Source organism: Lepisosteus oculatus, chromosome 14 (assembly GCF_040954835.1).
Source record: "Lepisosteus oculatus isolate fLepOcu1 chromosome 14, fLepOcu1.hap2, whole genome shotgun sequence".
Classification (NCBI taxonomy): Eukaryota; Metazoa; Chordata; class Actinopteri; order Semionotiformes; family Lepisosteidae; genus Lepisosteus; species Lepisosteus oculatus.
In genome coordinates this window covers 11,152,016-11,166,572 of record NC_090709.1, presented here as the reverse complement: position 1 = coordinate 11,166,572, position 14,557 = coordinate 11,152,016, and the positions used below count along the sequence as shown (strand labels likewise).

The window sequence follows — 14,557 nt, the reverse complement described above, 5'->3', positions numbered from 1 at the left end:
GTTCTTCATCTTGGTTCAGGGTCTCAGATATCTGCAGGTCAATTACTTGTGTTTCACAACCAAATTCCCACTTTGAAGCCCAGAGTTCTAGGATGTCAGCTCCTATGACACAGTGGGGTGTCCAGAGGTTCTGGTCATTTTAATTATTTTTCATTGATCTCTCAGTGTTTCTGTGGAAGTGACTTGATCTGCAGTGAATGTGTGCTTGATAAATTACAGATTAATTTTTAGCTGAGCAATTTCCCAAAATTCCAAAACAGTGTATAGTTTTAGTATTCTTTAGAATTCCTCACAATTTTGTTCAAATAATGAATACTCACTCTCTATTCCTGCTCTCTCTTCCTATCTTTTCTTATATTCAAGCATATCGAGTGGTTAGGGACAGTGATCTCTGTTATTGTTCTGAAATTCCAGGTCATCGAGGGGTCAGAGTGGTTGGAGGCAGTGATCTCTGCTCTGGGAGACTGGAAGTGCAGCACGGAGAGACCTGGGGCTCAGTGTGTGACTCTGACTTTGACTGGCAGGATGCAGAAGTTGTCTGTCGAGAGCTGGACTGTGGGGTTCCCTCACAGGTGCTGAAGGGGGCTCATTTTGGGAAGGGGGAGGGACAGGTCTGGACAGAGGAGCTCCAGTGACAGGGAAGTGAATCGCACCTGTTCTTCTGTCCAAAGTCCTCCACAAAGACACAGAGCTGCACCCATGAGAACGATGTGGGACTGGAGTGTTTTGGTAAGAGGAGGATAATTTATTTCATTTTGTCTTTAATGGAGCTCAAAACTGACGTTTAAAAGAGAAACTGATGATTGCTACAATAACTGTGTCAGCACTGGGGATTGGTGTTTAACCATGAAGATTCACTACACCAATCTTCTTATTAACAGTAAATTAATTAAACTTTAAATTGCCACTTTGGTGATGAATAAAGCGTTCAAATTCAATTGGACTGAACAGTAACATGTTCAGGTACTTGTAGGACAGTATTGGTTTGTGTAAGTGTGAAGAGTGTGTGTAAGTACTGCACAATTCCTAACTATAATCCCTGTCCTGTGCGCAGGATACACAGGGTTCAGGCTGGCAAACGGCTCGGACTCCTGCTCTGGACGAGTGGAGCTGCAGTACGACAGTAAATGGGGGACAGTGTGTGACCAGTACTGGGACCTGAGAGATGCCAGTGTTCTCTGCCAGCAGCTGGGCTGTGGGGAGGCTGTAGCAGCACCAGGACAGGCCTGGTTTGGACAGGGCAGTGGACCAGTATGGGCTGATGTGTTTGAGTGCCGGGGCAATGAGAGCCGTCTCTCACACTGCGCTGTCTCTTCATGGGGGAGAGCAGGGTGCTCTCATGGACAGGACGCAGGAGTCATCTGCTCTGGTGAGAACCAACACACATTTACATCTTGAATATTAAACATTGTAATTATGATGAAGCAATGATTGGCAGACATGAGATAGTTTTGCATGCCTTTATTACGTGCAAAATGAGAGACAATCTTGACACACTTTAGATGTTTTATGTGCAATCACCTTGAGTCAGTCGGCTGTCTCCTAACTCATGAATTAACTTCTTACATTTATATAGCACTTTTCTGGACACTCATCTGAAAGTGCTTTACAGGTAGTGGTGACTCCCTTCCACTTCCACCAATGTGCAGCCCCACTTGGATGATGTGACGGCAGCTAGAGTGTGCCAGTTCACTCACCATACAAAAGCTCTCAGTGGAGAGGAGAACAATTCATAGATGGGGATTATTCTGAGGCCATGATTGGCCAGGGAGGGAAATTTGGCCAGGACACCAGGGTGACACCTCTAAGAAACACCCTGGGATATTTAATGACCCCAGAGAGTCAAGACCTCAGTTTTATATCTCATCCGAACGACGGCACCGTTTTACAGTATAGTGTCCCCATTGCTATACTGGCACATAAGAACCCATACAGGCCGAAGGGTGTGCATCCCCTGCTGGCACCTCTAACACCTCTTCCAGCAGCAAGCTTAGTTTTTCCCAGGAGGTCTCCCATCCAGGTATTGACCAGGCTCACACCTGCTAGCTGTAATGGGTTACCAGTTGTGAGTTGCAGGACGATATATCTGCTGGTTGAAGGGAAATCCTTCAAATTATTAATTTGTATTTTTGAATTAAATGAAATTTCGAAGGGGTTATAAAACAAATGTTTAAAACCATTCACACATGGTTGACTGGTCTTATTTGCTGGCTTCACCCAGACTTTTCATGAGTAAAATACATTGATTGGAGTAACTAGCTGTATCCATTTTTCCTTCAGTTGACCCATGATGTTCAAATGTGCAGGACTTTCATTGAAAATGAGTCTGTGATGATGGGTAACACACAGTTTTCCATGAAGGTAGTTGTTACGACCCCACGTCTAGGGGTAAAGGGGTGTAGCATTTAGGATAATTCTTTTGGAAGCAGGTGGGTTTAGTGAGGGACTAGGAAGCGTGATAACAAGGGTAAGGAACTAGAGTGGTGCCAAAGGAAAGAAAATAACAAACAAAATGGAGCTGGCTAGGACAGTGAGGGAAAGCTAACCTAACTATAAAAGAAAACCCGAAACACACGATCTTCGGCGTCTTCAACACCCTAGCTAACCTGCACTGACTAACCAAAACCATACAGGACAAATGGCACTCACCCATACTAAACTAGTGTACTAATACAAAATGAACTAAGTGTGTAAAGTGTACCCAACAACCTAAACTAACCTTATGTACAAAGTTCACACAAAAACACAAGTGAACCAGGAATACAAATAAGGGAAAACAAGAGTAATCAACAGGAGCAAGGTACAAAAGAACACAAAAGTTGAACATGTAACACTAGGGCAAGGTAATGGCAAAACAAGGATGAACACACAAACAAACCAAAGTACAAAGAAACTAACATAAAACCAACAAAACAACAAAGCCGAAGCTATACGAAAATACACACCCACACAAAGCAAAACAAACCAACAAACGAAACCGAAGCAATAACCAGAAGCGAAACGAAACGAACCGATAATCAAAACCAAACGGGACCGAAGTCAAACGAAAGACCTTTTCTTCCTGAAAGCCTCCATGTTACATAGTGAATAAAATGAGTTCTGATTGGCTGAGAGCTAATTCATCATCACGACATCATACGGACATTGTGGTGTAATGGTGGGCCAATGGGGAAGGGAGAACAATCAAGGGTCAGCAGTGTGGACATAACAGAAAAAAACACACACAGATCATACACTGGGACGTAACAGTAGTCAATCAATGTAATAAACACACACCTAAATAATAACATGATGTACCAACAACATTTGGTTGTACATGAGATAATGGATATTTTCTAATAGAGAAAACAGGGACAGTTCATGTTAAATTTTCCCAAAGGTTGTGATTGTGCATTTGACAGACAAATAAAACAAGTGAAATCAGTCAGATGTTACTGTAACCTGGAGAGGATGAAGCCTCTCATTCTAAATGCAGGTCAGGAGGCAATGCCTCTGTGAGCTTGGATTACAGAGTTGATGTGTGATGATGAAACCTGATGATTATTGATTTTTACAGGTTCCTCCCTGTCAGCTCTAGACGGTGGAGTCCGGCTGTCAGGAGGAGAGAGTCACTGTGATGGCCAAGTGGAGGTTCACTACAACAGCACCTGGGGGAGACTCCTCCAGCACTCCTGGGGCTACAGAGAGGCCTCTGTGGTCTGCAGACAGCTGGGCTGTGGCTCTGTGGTGCAAATATACCACTCCCCTGTGTTTGAGACAGGCGACAGTGCACTGTGTCTGACAGGTATTCAGTGCTCTGTAGTACAAGTCTATAACTCCTCTGTGTATGGGACAGTGACAGTGCTGTGTGTCTGACAGGTATTCAGTGCTCCGGGGACGAGTCTCACCTGGTGAACTGCAGTTCTCCACAGACAGTTAGCTGCAACACTGGACAGGATGCTGCCCTGCTCTGCTCAGGTAGGAGCCATTCAAAGTATTTTTTCAAAGTAATTTTTTTTAGATGCACATTGATATGTAGGACATTAAACACAAACCTAAAAATATTTGTCACAAAATATAACAACTGGACCTGTCAGCAGCAGTTAATATATTGTATGAAGTGATATTTGTTTTTATTTTAAGTCCATTAATATGGACTGGCAATAAACCAGTGATAAATGTATGAAATTTGAGTATGATTGTAGAAGAGATTCCATATATTGTTCAATACAGTCATCCCATACTGTAGAGATGCAGTGTTTAGTCATCAGGTTAATCCACTGCAGATCACAGATGTGAGGCCTGTGCTTCTAATTAATGAAGATCTCCTTTGTTGCAGTTGTAAGCAACAGAGATAAAAAATGAGAATATTTGCATGATAAGTCAATAGATTAATTAAGACAGCTGGGAACGATGAAAGCCTACAGCCTAAGGAAAGAAACATTTTATCTATTTCTTTTTTGAAAAGAATGATTGGTGGGCATTACCGGAAAGTATGGATGTAGATGCACTTACTACTTCATAAGCATTGAAAGTACTGGTACATAAAAATAATCTTTTTAGTTGTATTAATGATATATAATATATAATGATATGTAATATGATATATAATTATATATAATATATATGTTTTATAATGAATGAGCTGGATTTCCATTGATATAACAAGAAAAAAATATTAAAACATTCAGAATTTTAACAAATCCATTGGAAATGGAGTCTCAGGTTGTCACAGAATCCAGGGAAAATTTCCGCCTGGAAGAAAGTGCCCTTAAACATTTTGGGGTGCAATGTCTTGTGAAGTATAGACAGTAGAGGCCTGGACCAGGGCTTGAATTGAAGCTAAATCCTTGGATATTAAACCTGAATCATCAAATTTCTCGTATGTCCTACTGTGTGCTCTCACTCAAAAGAAATATGGAATGTTTTTTTCATTTTCACCAACAAATAAAAAAATATCAAAAGCACTGAACTAGGCAGTGCTAAAGAGGCTATATATAGGAGTTAAGCAGTAAAAAAGAAGACGTCTTACTAACTGATTGCTAGCAAATAAGAATCTGATGAAATTGACATGCAGACAATGAAGATTAAACAAAAACTTGGTTTTTGCTCAGCATTGCCCCAAACAGCAATGATATCTCTCTAAGCCTCCGAATGGTCAGAATTCACTGACTAATAGCTATTTCTATTTGGATTTTCTACAGACAGTTAATTTGAAGACAGGCTAAAAATCCATAGTTTACCCCTTGTTATATAAAACTTTTTTCCCTTATAACTCTATAATCTGAAATCCTCTATGATGCGTAAACAGGCTGACCAGAGAATTACCACACCACCTATAATGATATATGTCTCTATATCACTGTCTCTCCTAGCCCAGCGCTCCCTCAGGCTGGTTGGGGCAGGTAGTGACTGTGCTGGGAGGCTGGAGGTTTATCACAATGGCTCCTGGGGGACAGTCTGCGATGACTCCTGGGACCTGGCAGACTCTCAGGTGGTGTGCAGGCAGCTCCAGTGTGGGACGGCCCTCAGTGCCCCAGTGCCAGCCTCCTTCAGCCAGGGAACTGGACCCATCTGGCTGGACGAGGTGGGCTGTCTGGGGAACGACTCGTCTCTGTGGGAGTGTCCCTCAGCAGGGTGGGGACAGCATGACTGTGGACACAAGGAGGATGTGAGAATCCTGTGCTCAGGTAAGCGAGCTAAAAAAAATAATCCATATTCTCGAATTCCACATTGTGGATATGGTTTGCATTTAGAGTGTTTAAATATATCTTATTGAGAAAAATTCAATTCAGTACAATTCAGTTTTATTTGTATTTTTACAACGGACATTGTCACAATGCAGCTTTACAGATTTACGGGCCTGAACCCCCAGTGAGCAAGCCTAAGGCGACAGTGGCAAGGAAAAACTCCCCTAGACTAAAGTAGGAAGAAACCTTGAGAGGAACCAAGGCTCGAAAGGGGGAGCCTATCTGTCACACCCAGTACACCTAGAGGGCACTCCACTTCTGTCCTGTTCCTAATTCCCTGTGATTATTCATGTCTTTCTGGTGTGTCTTGTTGTGTAGCCTGTTTACTTCCTGCTTCTGCTCTGCTCCTCACTCAGCATTGAGGTTCGGATGTCCTGAGACCCACCTAGCTCCAGGTCACTCCTGTCCATGGCCTGAGGGCGTAGGTTTCTATACAGCATTTCCTGAACAGCTGAGCCCGTCCTGCTGCTACGCATAGGGTCTATTTTCGCTCTCCTGCCATTCCACGGTTCGTCCCTTCCAACATCCGTGACACTATCCTCCTCTGGCCGGCACCGAGTTAATTAAAATGAACAGATATGAAAGTCATCTATATTATATTACATGGTGGAAAAGCAGACTGGTATTTTTAGTTCAGTAATGTATGGTAAAGTCCAGCAATGTCCGGAATGTTCAGTAGTTTCCTCTAGTTGAAATTTCTCTGGGAAGTTGAGTTCGACAGGTAGAAGGAGCTGGATTCTGGGCCTGGGCTTCCAAACAGTCCACCTCAGATTGGATGGATAGAAAAGAAATAAAGTGAATGACAATGAAAGCAGAAATTGGTAGGTTGCATGGCTTGCTTTTCCTAAATATATATCGGAAGGCTAGACTAAACAAATATGTTTTTAACTCAGATTTGAACATTGGGAGTGCTTCTTCATTCCACACATCTGCGGGGAGGCTATTCCATAATTGGGGAGCTCTATAAGAAATTGCTCTGTTGCCAGCTGTGACTTTTTTTAATTCCAGGAACAACTAGGTAACCTGCTCCTTGTGATTGAAGTGTACGAGAGGGATTATAAGGGACTAAAAGATCACTCAAATATTTTGGGCCAAGATCACGCAAAGCTTTGTAAAAAGAGACTAAGATATAGTTATGATACAGCTGGGAATGCACATATTCACATCCCAGTAAAAATAAAAATAAAGAAAGAAAGAAACTCTGGCACTGAATGTGAATTCCCCTCCACTATTGAATGGGGATATATTTATCTCAGTCCTCCAGTAAGATCTAGGATCCAATCTTCAAACTTCTCACATCAATTGTCTTTCATGATTTTCTGCCTCAAATGTTTCATTTTGATTTGTTCCAAGAATGGCTTCCGGGCAGATCCTGATGACCCACACGGTGTTAGATGTCACCCTGAGCCTCGTTTTCTCCATTCATAGTGCAGCGCCACTCACCCTGAGCCACACATTCTACTTTCATGCCTCAGTCTTTTAGTTGCGCTGCTGCAAAATAGCCAAGCTGATCAGAATGACGTTTAGGATCAGAACCTGATCATGTAATGGGATTTTAAAGCTCTGTGTGATGCACTGTCCAGATTCTGAATGAACAGAACCACACACTCCTGTCACCTTCATGTCAGCTGTGTCATTGTACAGCTGTCCTTGTTTCATTACGTGAGTCAGTTATAACTGGATTAGTACAGGAAATGAGACTGGTTGTTGTTCACATTGTTTGCTTGTTGTTTCTTTCCAGTTCAGAACTAAACGTTGGGCTGTCTTGTCAGGGTTTGTTTCCTTTGACTTTCCCTGCTGTCTTGGCAGATCACACTCTCCTGAGGCTATCTGCAGGCTGTTCAGGACAGGCAGAGGTTTACTACAATGGCACCTGGGGCAGCATCTGTGCCAACAGCATGACAGACATCACAGTTGCAGTGATCTGTAAACAGCTTGGCTGTGGAGACAAGGGCACCGTCAGAGAGACAAACTCCAGGCTGAGCCCTGATCCCAAATGGCTGGACTTTGTCTCCTGTCACAAACAGGACTCCACCCTGTGGCAGTGTCCCTCCTCCCCCTGGGGTCAGAATGACTGCACAGATCGGGAAGTGGCTGAGATCACCTGCTCAGGTACAGAGGGAAGAGTAATGCTCTGTGAATTAGTGTTTTGCCATTTTTAGAACAGACAAAAGCTTTAAACTGAATTCTTATTAATTTATCTCCAAACATGTATAAAATGAAATAATTATTATTAATCTTTGAAGGTCCTAGAAAAGAAGCTGACAGAAGCACTCCAGCCCTTCAGGAAGAGCAGCCTCAGCGGTACTGCCCAGGTGAGTTCAGTGTGTAAAACAGTCAGAGACACTGCAGCCCTGAGCTGAGGAACAGTAACCATACAGCTCTCTTCTAGAGCCACTCAATACCTCACTAACCTCTACTAACGTCACTGAGCTGAAGACACTCAGTAAGCTCTCTGCTCTCGTCTACAGTCACAGATCTAATGACACTGAATAACCTTTCTGTTGACTTTCAGTCCCATTGGCTCTGCGCCTGGTTGGAGGCACTAACTGCTCTGGCCGGGTGGAGCTAAGGTATGAGGGCTCCTGGGGGACAGTCTGTGACGACTCCTGGGACCTGCAGGATGCCCAGGTGGTCTGCAGACAGCTGGGCTGTGGTGATGCAGTGAGTGCAGCAATAGAGGCCTCATTCGGACCAGGGAGTGGTGCCATCTGGCTGGACGAGGTGAACTGCACAGGCAGTGAACTTCACCTGTGGGACTGCTGTCACTCTGGACTGAATCAGAGCGACTGTCGACACAAGGAGGATGCAGGGGTTACCTGTACAGGTGAGGAGAGTCTTAGAACTGTAGATGAACAAGGTAGCAGATCAATGGAGAAGTTAGACTGATGTCACCCATACTCTATCACTGCTTAATATCTAACTGAACCAACTAAGATCATCAGTCACAAGATTGGGATGTTTTGTAGCCCTGTGTATGAACAACAATAGGCTTTAATTCCGAACAAGATACCATTCATCCAGCAATCCTAGATTTGACCTCAAGGAACAAATGTAAAGATTTTCTTTTTAAGACCACTGTGGATTCAACCTGCTGTAAAACCAAAGGCAAAATAATGACAGTTCTCCTATCTCTTTTACAGGTTTGTCAGAGACAACAGCCAGTCCAGCAACAGCTACAGGTGAACAGAAATCTTCCTTGTCATTGATAACTCCTGCATTCTGTCTCTTCAGATTTCCAGTGTAGCTGTAGTGTCTCCTCTCCTCCTTAAGTGTGAAGATCAGTGTCTCTTCAGATTCCCAGTGTTGTTGTAGTGTCTCCTCTCCTCTCTCAGAGTGAAGATCAGTGTTTTCAGATTTCCAGTGTAGATCTTGTGCTAGTGTCCTCTCTTTCCTCACTGATTTAATGACAGTCCTGATGGGTTAGATTGGGAATCCATAACTATTCTTCATTGATCTTGGGTTCACCCTGAAGCCATGATAGCCACATATCGGAACAGGAGGAGAACAGGACATGTGTCGACGTGTATATGAGCCCAAGAGCACCTCTCCTGATCCCTGTTCATCCATTGTCTCCCCCTCTCTCAGGCAGAACCAGGACAACACCCCAGACACAGCCACTGGGAGGCCTGTCTGCCTCGCCCCTGGTCCTCCTGCTGCTGGGGGCTCTGCTCTTCGTGGTGCTGGCCCTGTTAGTGGGGCAGCTGATCCAGAACAGGAATCTGAGGAAAGGTAGGGAGGGAACTCTCCATCCACATAGTGACCTCTAGTGGTCAGTTCTGTCACTCACATGGAACTTATATTTACATAATTACCTTGAGAAATAAACCTGGTAGAGAAAACCATTTAAAGTATAAAAAAGATTATCAACAATTACAGATGGGGATATCAGGAAATTTGCAAATCCAGAAGCATAACATTTATGTGCTGTAATGTCCAAAGAAGGTTTAGTAGTCAATGTTTGATCTTGTACTCCTCTCCCTGCATGTTAACCCTGAGTGTGTTTTCTCACACAGCCCTATCTAAGGGAGCACTCGCCCCCTATCATGATGCCGTTTACGAGGAAATAGAATACAAACTGGCCAGAGAGGGAACCTACAGCGCCCCCAGGAGAGGTGAGTGGAGAGAGTCTTCAGGAGTGATTAGTCTCCATCTTCTGAGGAAGATCTGAGGACTTAACACTTGTAGAAAATCTCACCATACTGGTTTTAAATCTGTAGAGTTTTCTTTCTCAACTGCTGTCAAAGTAAGTGAAGAAAAGCATCATAAACTCTGTGTTTCTGTTGACAACCTGGCTTCTCTCCCAGTAAGAGACAGTGCTGACTGACTGTAGGATTTTTTTTCTCAACTGGTGTCAAAGTAACTGACACCACAGTTCACAGTTCCTAATCTGCCTTATACACACAAACTCTGAGATACTGTTCACACCCTGGCTTCTTCCACAGCCAGTGGAAGACAATGAGTCTGCTGTCTGACTGCAGGTAATACTGATCTGTCCTCCTGTTCACAGGGAGATTCCTCTCTGACGAGCTGCCCTCTGGGTACGATGATGTGGAGGACAGTGAGGGAGACCCAGTACCAGGTGAGGGGAGGTGGAGTCAGGGGGCTCAGTGTGGGAGTGAGGAGGTCTTCAGTCCAGTACTCACTCTCACCTCAAACCAGGATGCCATTTAGAGAACTTATGTAGAAAATCCTGAATTATATAAATATAACCACACGTGTTTCTTCAGTGTTGCCTCACACTAGCCTTATCTCAGCAAAACTAGACCTGGTCAATTCTGGGGTGGTAAACAGGGTGCTGCTCTAATTGGTTTTGATAGAAAAGGAGACTGCGGAAAAGCATGCTGTAAAAACTGCCTTTCAGATCAGATAAATCAGCGACCCTAGAGTTTTGGCTTAACTATACACCACAAAACATTTAAAATCACACTTTCCAATTACTTTGCAGCTCTATGGTCAAAGTAAGTCTGAGTCCTGAAGTGTAAATTCTCTGTCTCTCTGTGTGGTTCAGGAGACTCGATAACCTCTCTGAAAGAAGAGATCCCAGAGTACTATGATGATGCTGTAACTGTACCTCAGAGTCCAGATGCCTTGTCAGGTGGGTTATTTCAGTCCAATCACATGGGGAAACTCTGCACCAATCCCACAGAGTCTGAATCTCTCTACTCTTTCTTGGATCTCAGCCTCTGAATACGGAGTCTGTACTACTCTGCACCAGTTACATGAATCTGACTCTCTCCCTGTGATCTCAGCCCTGCACACTCAGTCTGGTTCACTGCTGCCAGTGTCCGGCTCCTCTTCAGTATCTCATAGGGTTCACATTACCACCCTCTCTGTCCAAATACAGCCAAACTTTCTCTGCCTTGTTTTCCTTCAACATCTTATTTGAAAATCTAGGAATTGTTTTACATTTATTACAGTTGTGAATAGGACTGGAAATCAGGTTCCCCCTGATCTCCTGAACTTTGAGCCTGGAGTTTTAGATCCTGTGTGATGTTCAGTTAATCAGTGTGTTCTGATGAGCTCCAGCAGTCCTGTGCTCTAGATAACTCAGTGTGCTGATGTGTGACAGTGAAGCTGTGCTCTGTGTGCTTTAGGAAAGCTGATGTCCTCTGTGAAAGAAGAGGCCCCTGAGTACTATGATGATGCCATCACTGTGCCCCAGAGTCCAGACACTGTGTCAGGTGAGTTATTATAAATAAGACTAAGGAGTACCCCCTGTACCAGCCCACAGTAGCCTTTGTCATTAGAAATTAGTCTCAACCTAATTTCATATCTGCAAATAAACACTACCTAGAAGAGAAGAGGTCTCTTACAGGCCAGTCTGTGTCAGAATGACAGAGCCATTACTGACCTTCTCTTCTGTTCACAGGGAGACTCCTCTCTGATGAGACACCCTCTGGATACAGTGATGTGGACGACGGTGAGGGAGACCCCACTTCAGGTAAAAGGGGCTACAGCCAGGGGACTCAGTGTGGGTTAGGTAGTTCAGGGATGGGAAAGATAACCTCCAGTAATCCATCTCTGTTGCACTGTCATCCAAGACAGGGGGGAATCAGGCATTTTGCAGTAGCGGTAGCTTCACTCTATCATGTCCTACAAGGATCAATAACAGCCAATAAAGACTGAGTGACCTGAATTGTACAAAGTTAGATCACAAAGATCAGAGTGTCACTGAAACCCACCTACTGACACACCCAGCCAATCAGATTTAAATTGATTTAAATTGATCAGCAGCTGATTAATGATGAGGGAATGAGGTCTGGGCAGAACAAAGTTTTAGATTCCACAAGACCAGGAATTCTGTTCTCTGACTGCAGAGAGAATTACTAGGCTCGGAAATTACTAGGTCTTCCTCACTGTGGTTTTAGAGCATTGATACTTCATAAGTATAAGTGAATTCTACACTGAATCATCAATTCTTCCAAAAAGATACAATTGAATTAAAAAAACCTATTAAATGCTTTTGAGTACAATATTGTAACATCTATTCTGTATACTATAACTGTTAGCCCACTAATAGCCATTGATATCAAAGCAGAGTACTTCTCAGATACAGTATGTTCTATTATGCTTATTGTTTGTTATGCAAATTATGATTATATCAATAAATTGTATATTGTCTGGTTAGAATATATGTGTGAGACTATAGATTATTATGTTTGATTAGTTCCTAAAAGTCTACAAGTACTCTCAAAATATACTGCTATAATTTCTGATTGTTACAGAAAATTAAAATCCCCATTAACTACACTATTGTGACTACGTAAGTGTTTTAAAAAATCTAGGTACATGTGGCTAATGTCAAATCAATTCCAATTCCAATTCCAATTACAGTACACGGTTAGGGGCTGCAAAGCAAGGAGATGTTTGCTGAGATGTTGAGGTGTGAGATTCAGTGATCAAAGCAACCATAAGGTTTAGTTAAGTTCTGGATAAATGATTGTCAATCAACCGTCCAGGAATGATAGAAGGTGAGAGCTACTTCTTGCTTCTACTACTTGTCCAGATCAACTGGAAAGACCAGACTGGAGTTTAGTCTTTGACCCTCATAAAGAGAGCTTGCCTTTCGTTTGTTTTTAGAAACTTTTATTTCTTCTTTAGAGAATCCCTTAGTTAAAGAGTGCCTCTCCTGGCTAGTGGGAGCATCTTTAGAACAGGGAGATAGGCTCCCATTCATTTTGTAACAATTGGGTTCACAAAGAGAGATTTAACTGTAGGTTGTAATATCTTAGGTTTAGAAGGTTTGGTTTCTCTTTCTTTCATATAGGTGTTCTGTAAAAGCTGAATACTTGGTAGCAGTTTGAGGATTTTCTGGGTGGTTAGGATGTAGGTGTCTAAAACACCTTGTTAGCAAATTTGTAATTGCGTGCTGTATATTTATGTTGTGTGTAATTTCGTGTGTGTAGTGTTGTTAATAACAAATATTTAATTAATTGTACTTTTTTCAATAAAGCTGTTCCAAAGAACAAATCTCTTATGTGCCTTTAACTATACCAAATGCTTGGGTATATTCTTGGCAAAATCTTTAAAAGTAGGGGGTTATGATTAATTTATTTTTTAATTTATCTAATCAGTCATTTTTGATATTCACAATTTTCATAATCCTAATATGTAACAATATTATTTCAATAACTGGCTCATTTGACAAATCATGAGTCTGTCTCTCTGTCAGGTGTCCTCCAGCCTAGCCCTGGAGTGGACAGGGTCCTGCCCACACTGCCCTCTGAAGAAGGAGCCCCTGCCCCTGATAGGACTGACTACGATGATGTTGGGGACGAGTCTCAGGGAGAGGATGGGCGCTGTGAGACTGACAGAGCTGTCTGGGAGAACCTCCTCCAGCAGGTCTAGACACAGAAGAGCTTCACCAACAGAGTCACACAGTCTTACAACAGTTCTGAGCACTGAGACTGTATGTGACCTGAGTCCACTTCACTCCACTGCTTCTACACTGACACTGTCTGTCACCTGAGAGCTCTGACCAGTGAGTCACTGTCCTCATTGACTTTGTCTACAGGACCTGCAGTTTGTGTTTTAAAACAGGGAGACCTTAAAGTTCCCTATTCCACTCAGTCTTTTTTCTTGTACAATATGTTTCTGAAATAAAACTATTAATTGATATAGAATTCTGAATGTAACATTTCTGATGTGCAGAAATGTATAGACATTTTCTTAACGTTTCCTTTTTAAAAATAAACTTTTTAAAACCATTTTGTCATTCATTTGTAATTTCTTAATTTTGTACAGTTAAAGACTTTTAATTAAATATATAAGGAACCTTTGGCCACTCACAATGATAAAATCAATCCCAGAAGGAGAGAATGCCTAAATGTTTGTGATCAATTCATAAGTATGACTTAATCCACACAAGGAGCAAAAGGCACTGTTGACAGAGCCAGATACAACACTACCAAAGAGACAACCTGGCTGTTATTTACATTCCCTTCAAATCAAAAGGTTAAGATAGATAGATACTTTATTGATCCCATGAGAAGAAATTGCATCTATCTATCTAAGACTCCTTGTCCTGCCTTCAGGAGCTGCTCAATTTAAAACGCAGCATCCCACAGCACTAGAGACACCCCAATATTCACTTTATACTGCACCTCAAACCATAGGTATTTTATAGCACCCAGATTGACCAGTACAGAGCACTAGATACAGTAAACCATCTTCATATTTGAAAGAAATGTGAGTGTTTTGCACATTTGCACAAGCTACAACAAGTAAACATTTGATATCACCTGGAATGATAAATAATGACCAACATCGGCAACTTCCAAGAAAATCATTTTCACTCATTGAATTTGATCTTCATACTCACCTTG

General features: G+C 42.5%; 2 protein-coding genes and 1 pseudogene across 2 annotated transcripts in view; 2 read left to right on the top strand and 1 right to left on the bottom strand.

Moving 5' to 3' along the window:
• Positions 1 to 14,557, top strand: part of LOC138242797 (zinc finger protein 271-like) — a 683,123-nt gene that overhangs the window by 213,124 nt on the left and 455,442 nt on the right. The window lies entirely within an intron of this gene.
• LOC138242769 (zinc finger protein 271-like) overlaps positions 1 to 14,557 on the bottom strand; it is a 735,173-nt pseudogene that overhangs the window by 664,192 nt on the left and 56,424 nt on the right.
• On the top strand, positions 847 to 13,580 carry LOC138243328 (antigen WC1.1-like). Its single transcript, XM_069198892.1, has 14 exons — positions 847 to 880; positions 1,055 to 1,195; positions 3,557 to 3,784; positions 3,859 to 3,957; positions 5,355 to 5,669; positions 7,539 to 7,841; positions 8,245 to 8,556; positions 9,318 to 9,461; positions 9,746 to 9,844; positions 10,240 to 10,311; positions 10,741 to 10,827; positions 11,327 to 11,413; positions 11,602 to 11,652; positions 13,405 to 13,580. Exons 1-14 carry the CDS (start codon positions 847 to 849, stop codon positions 13,578 to 13,580), a joined length of 2,148 nt encoding a protein of 715 aa, XP_069054993.1.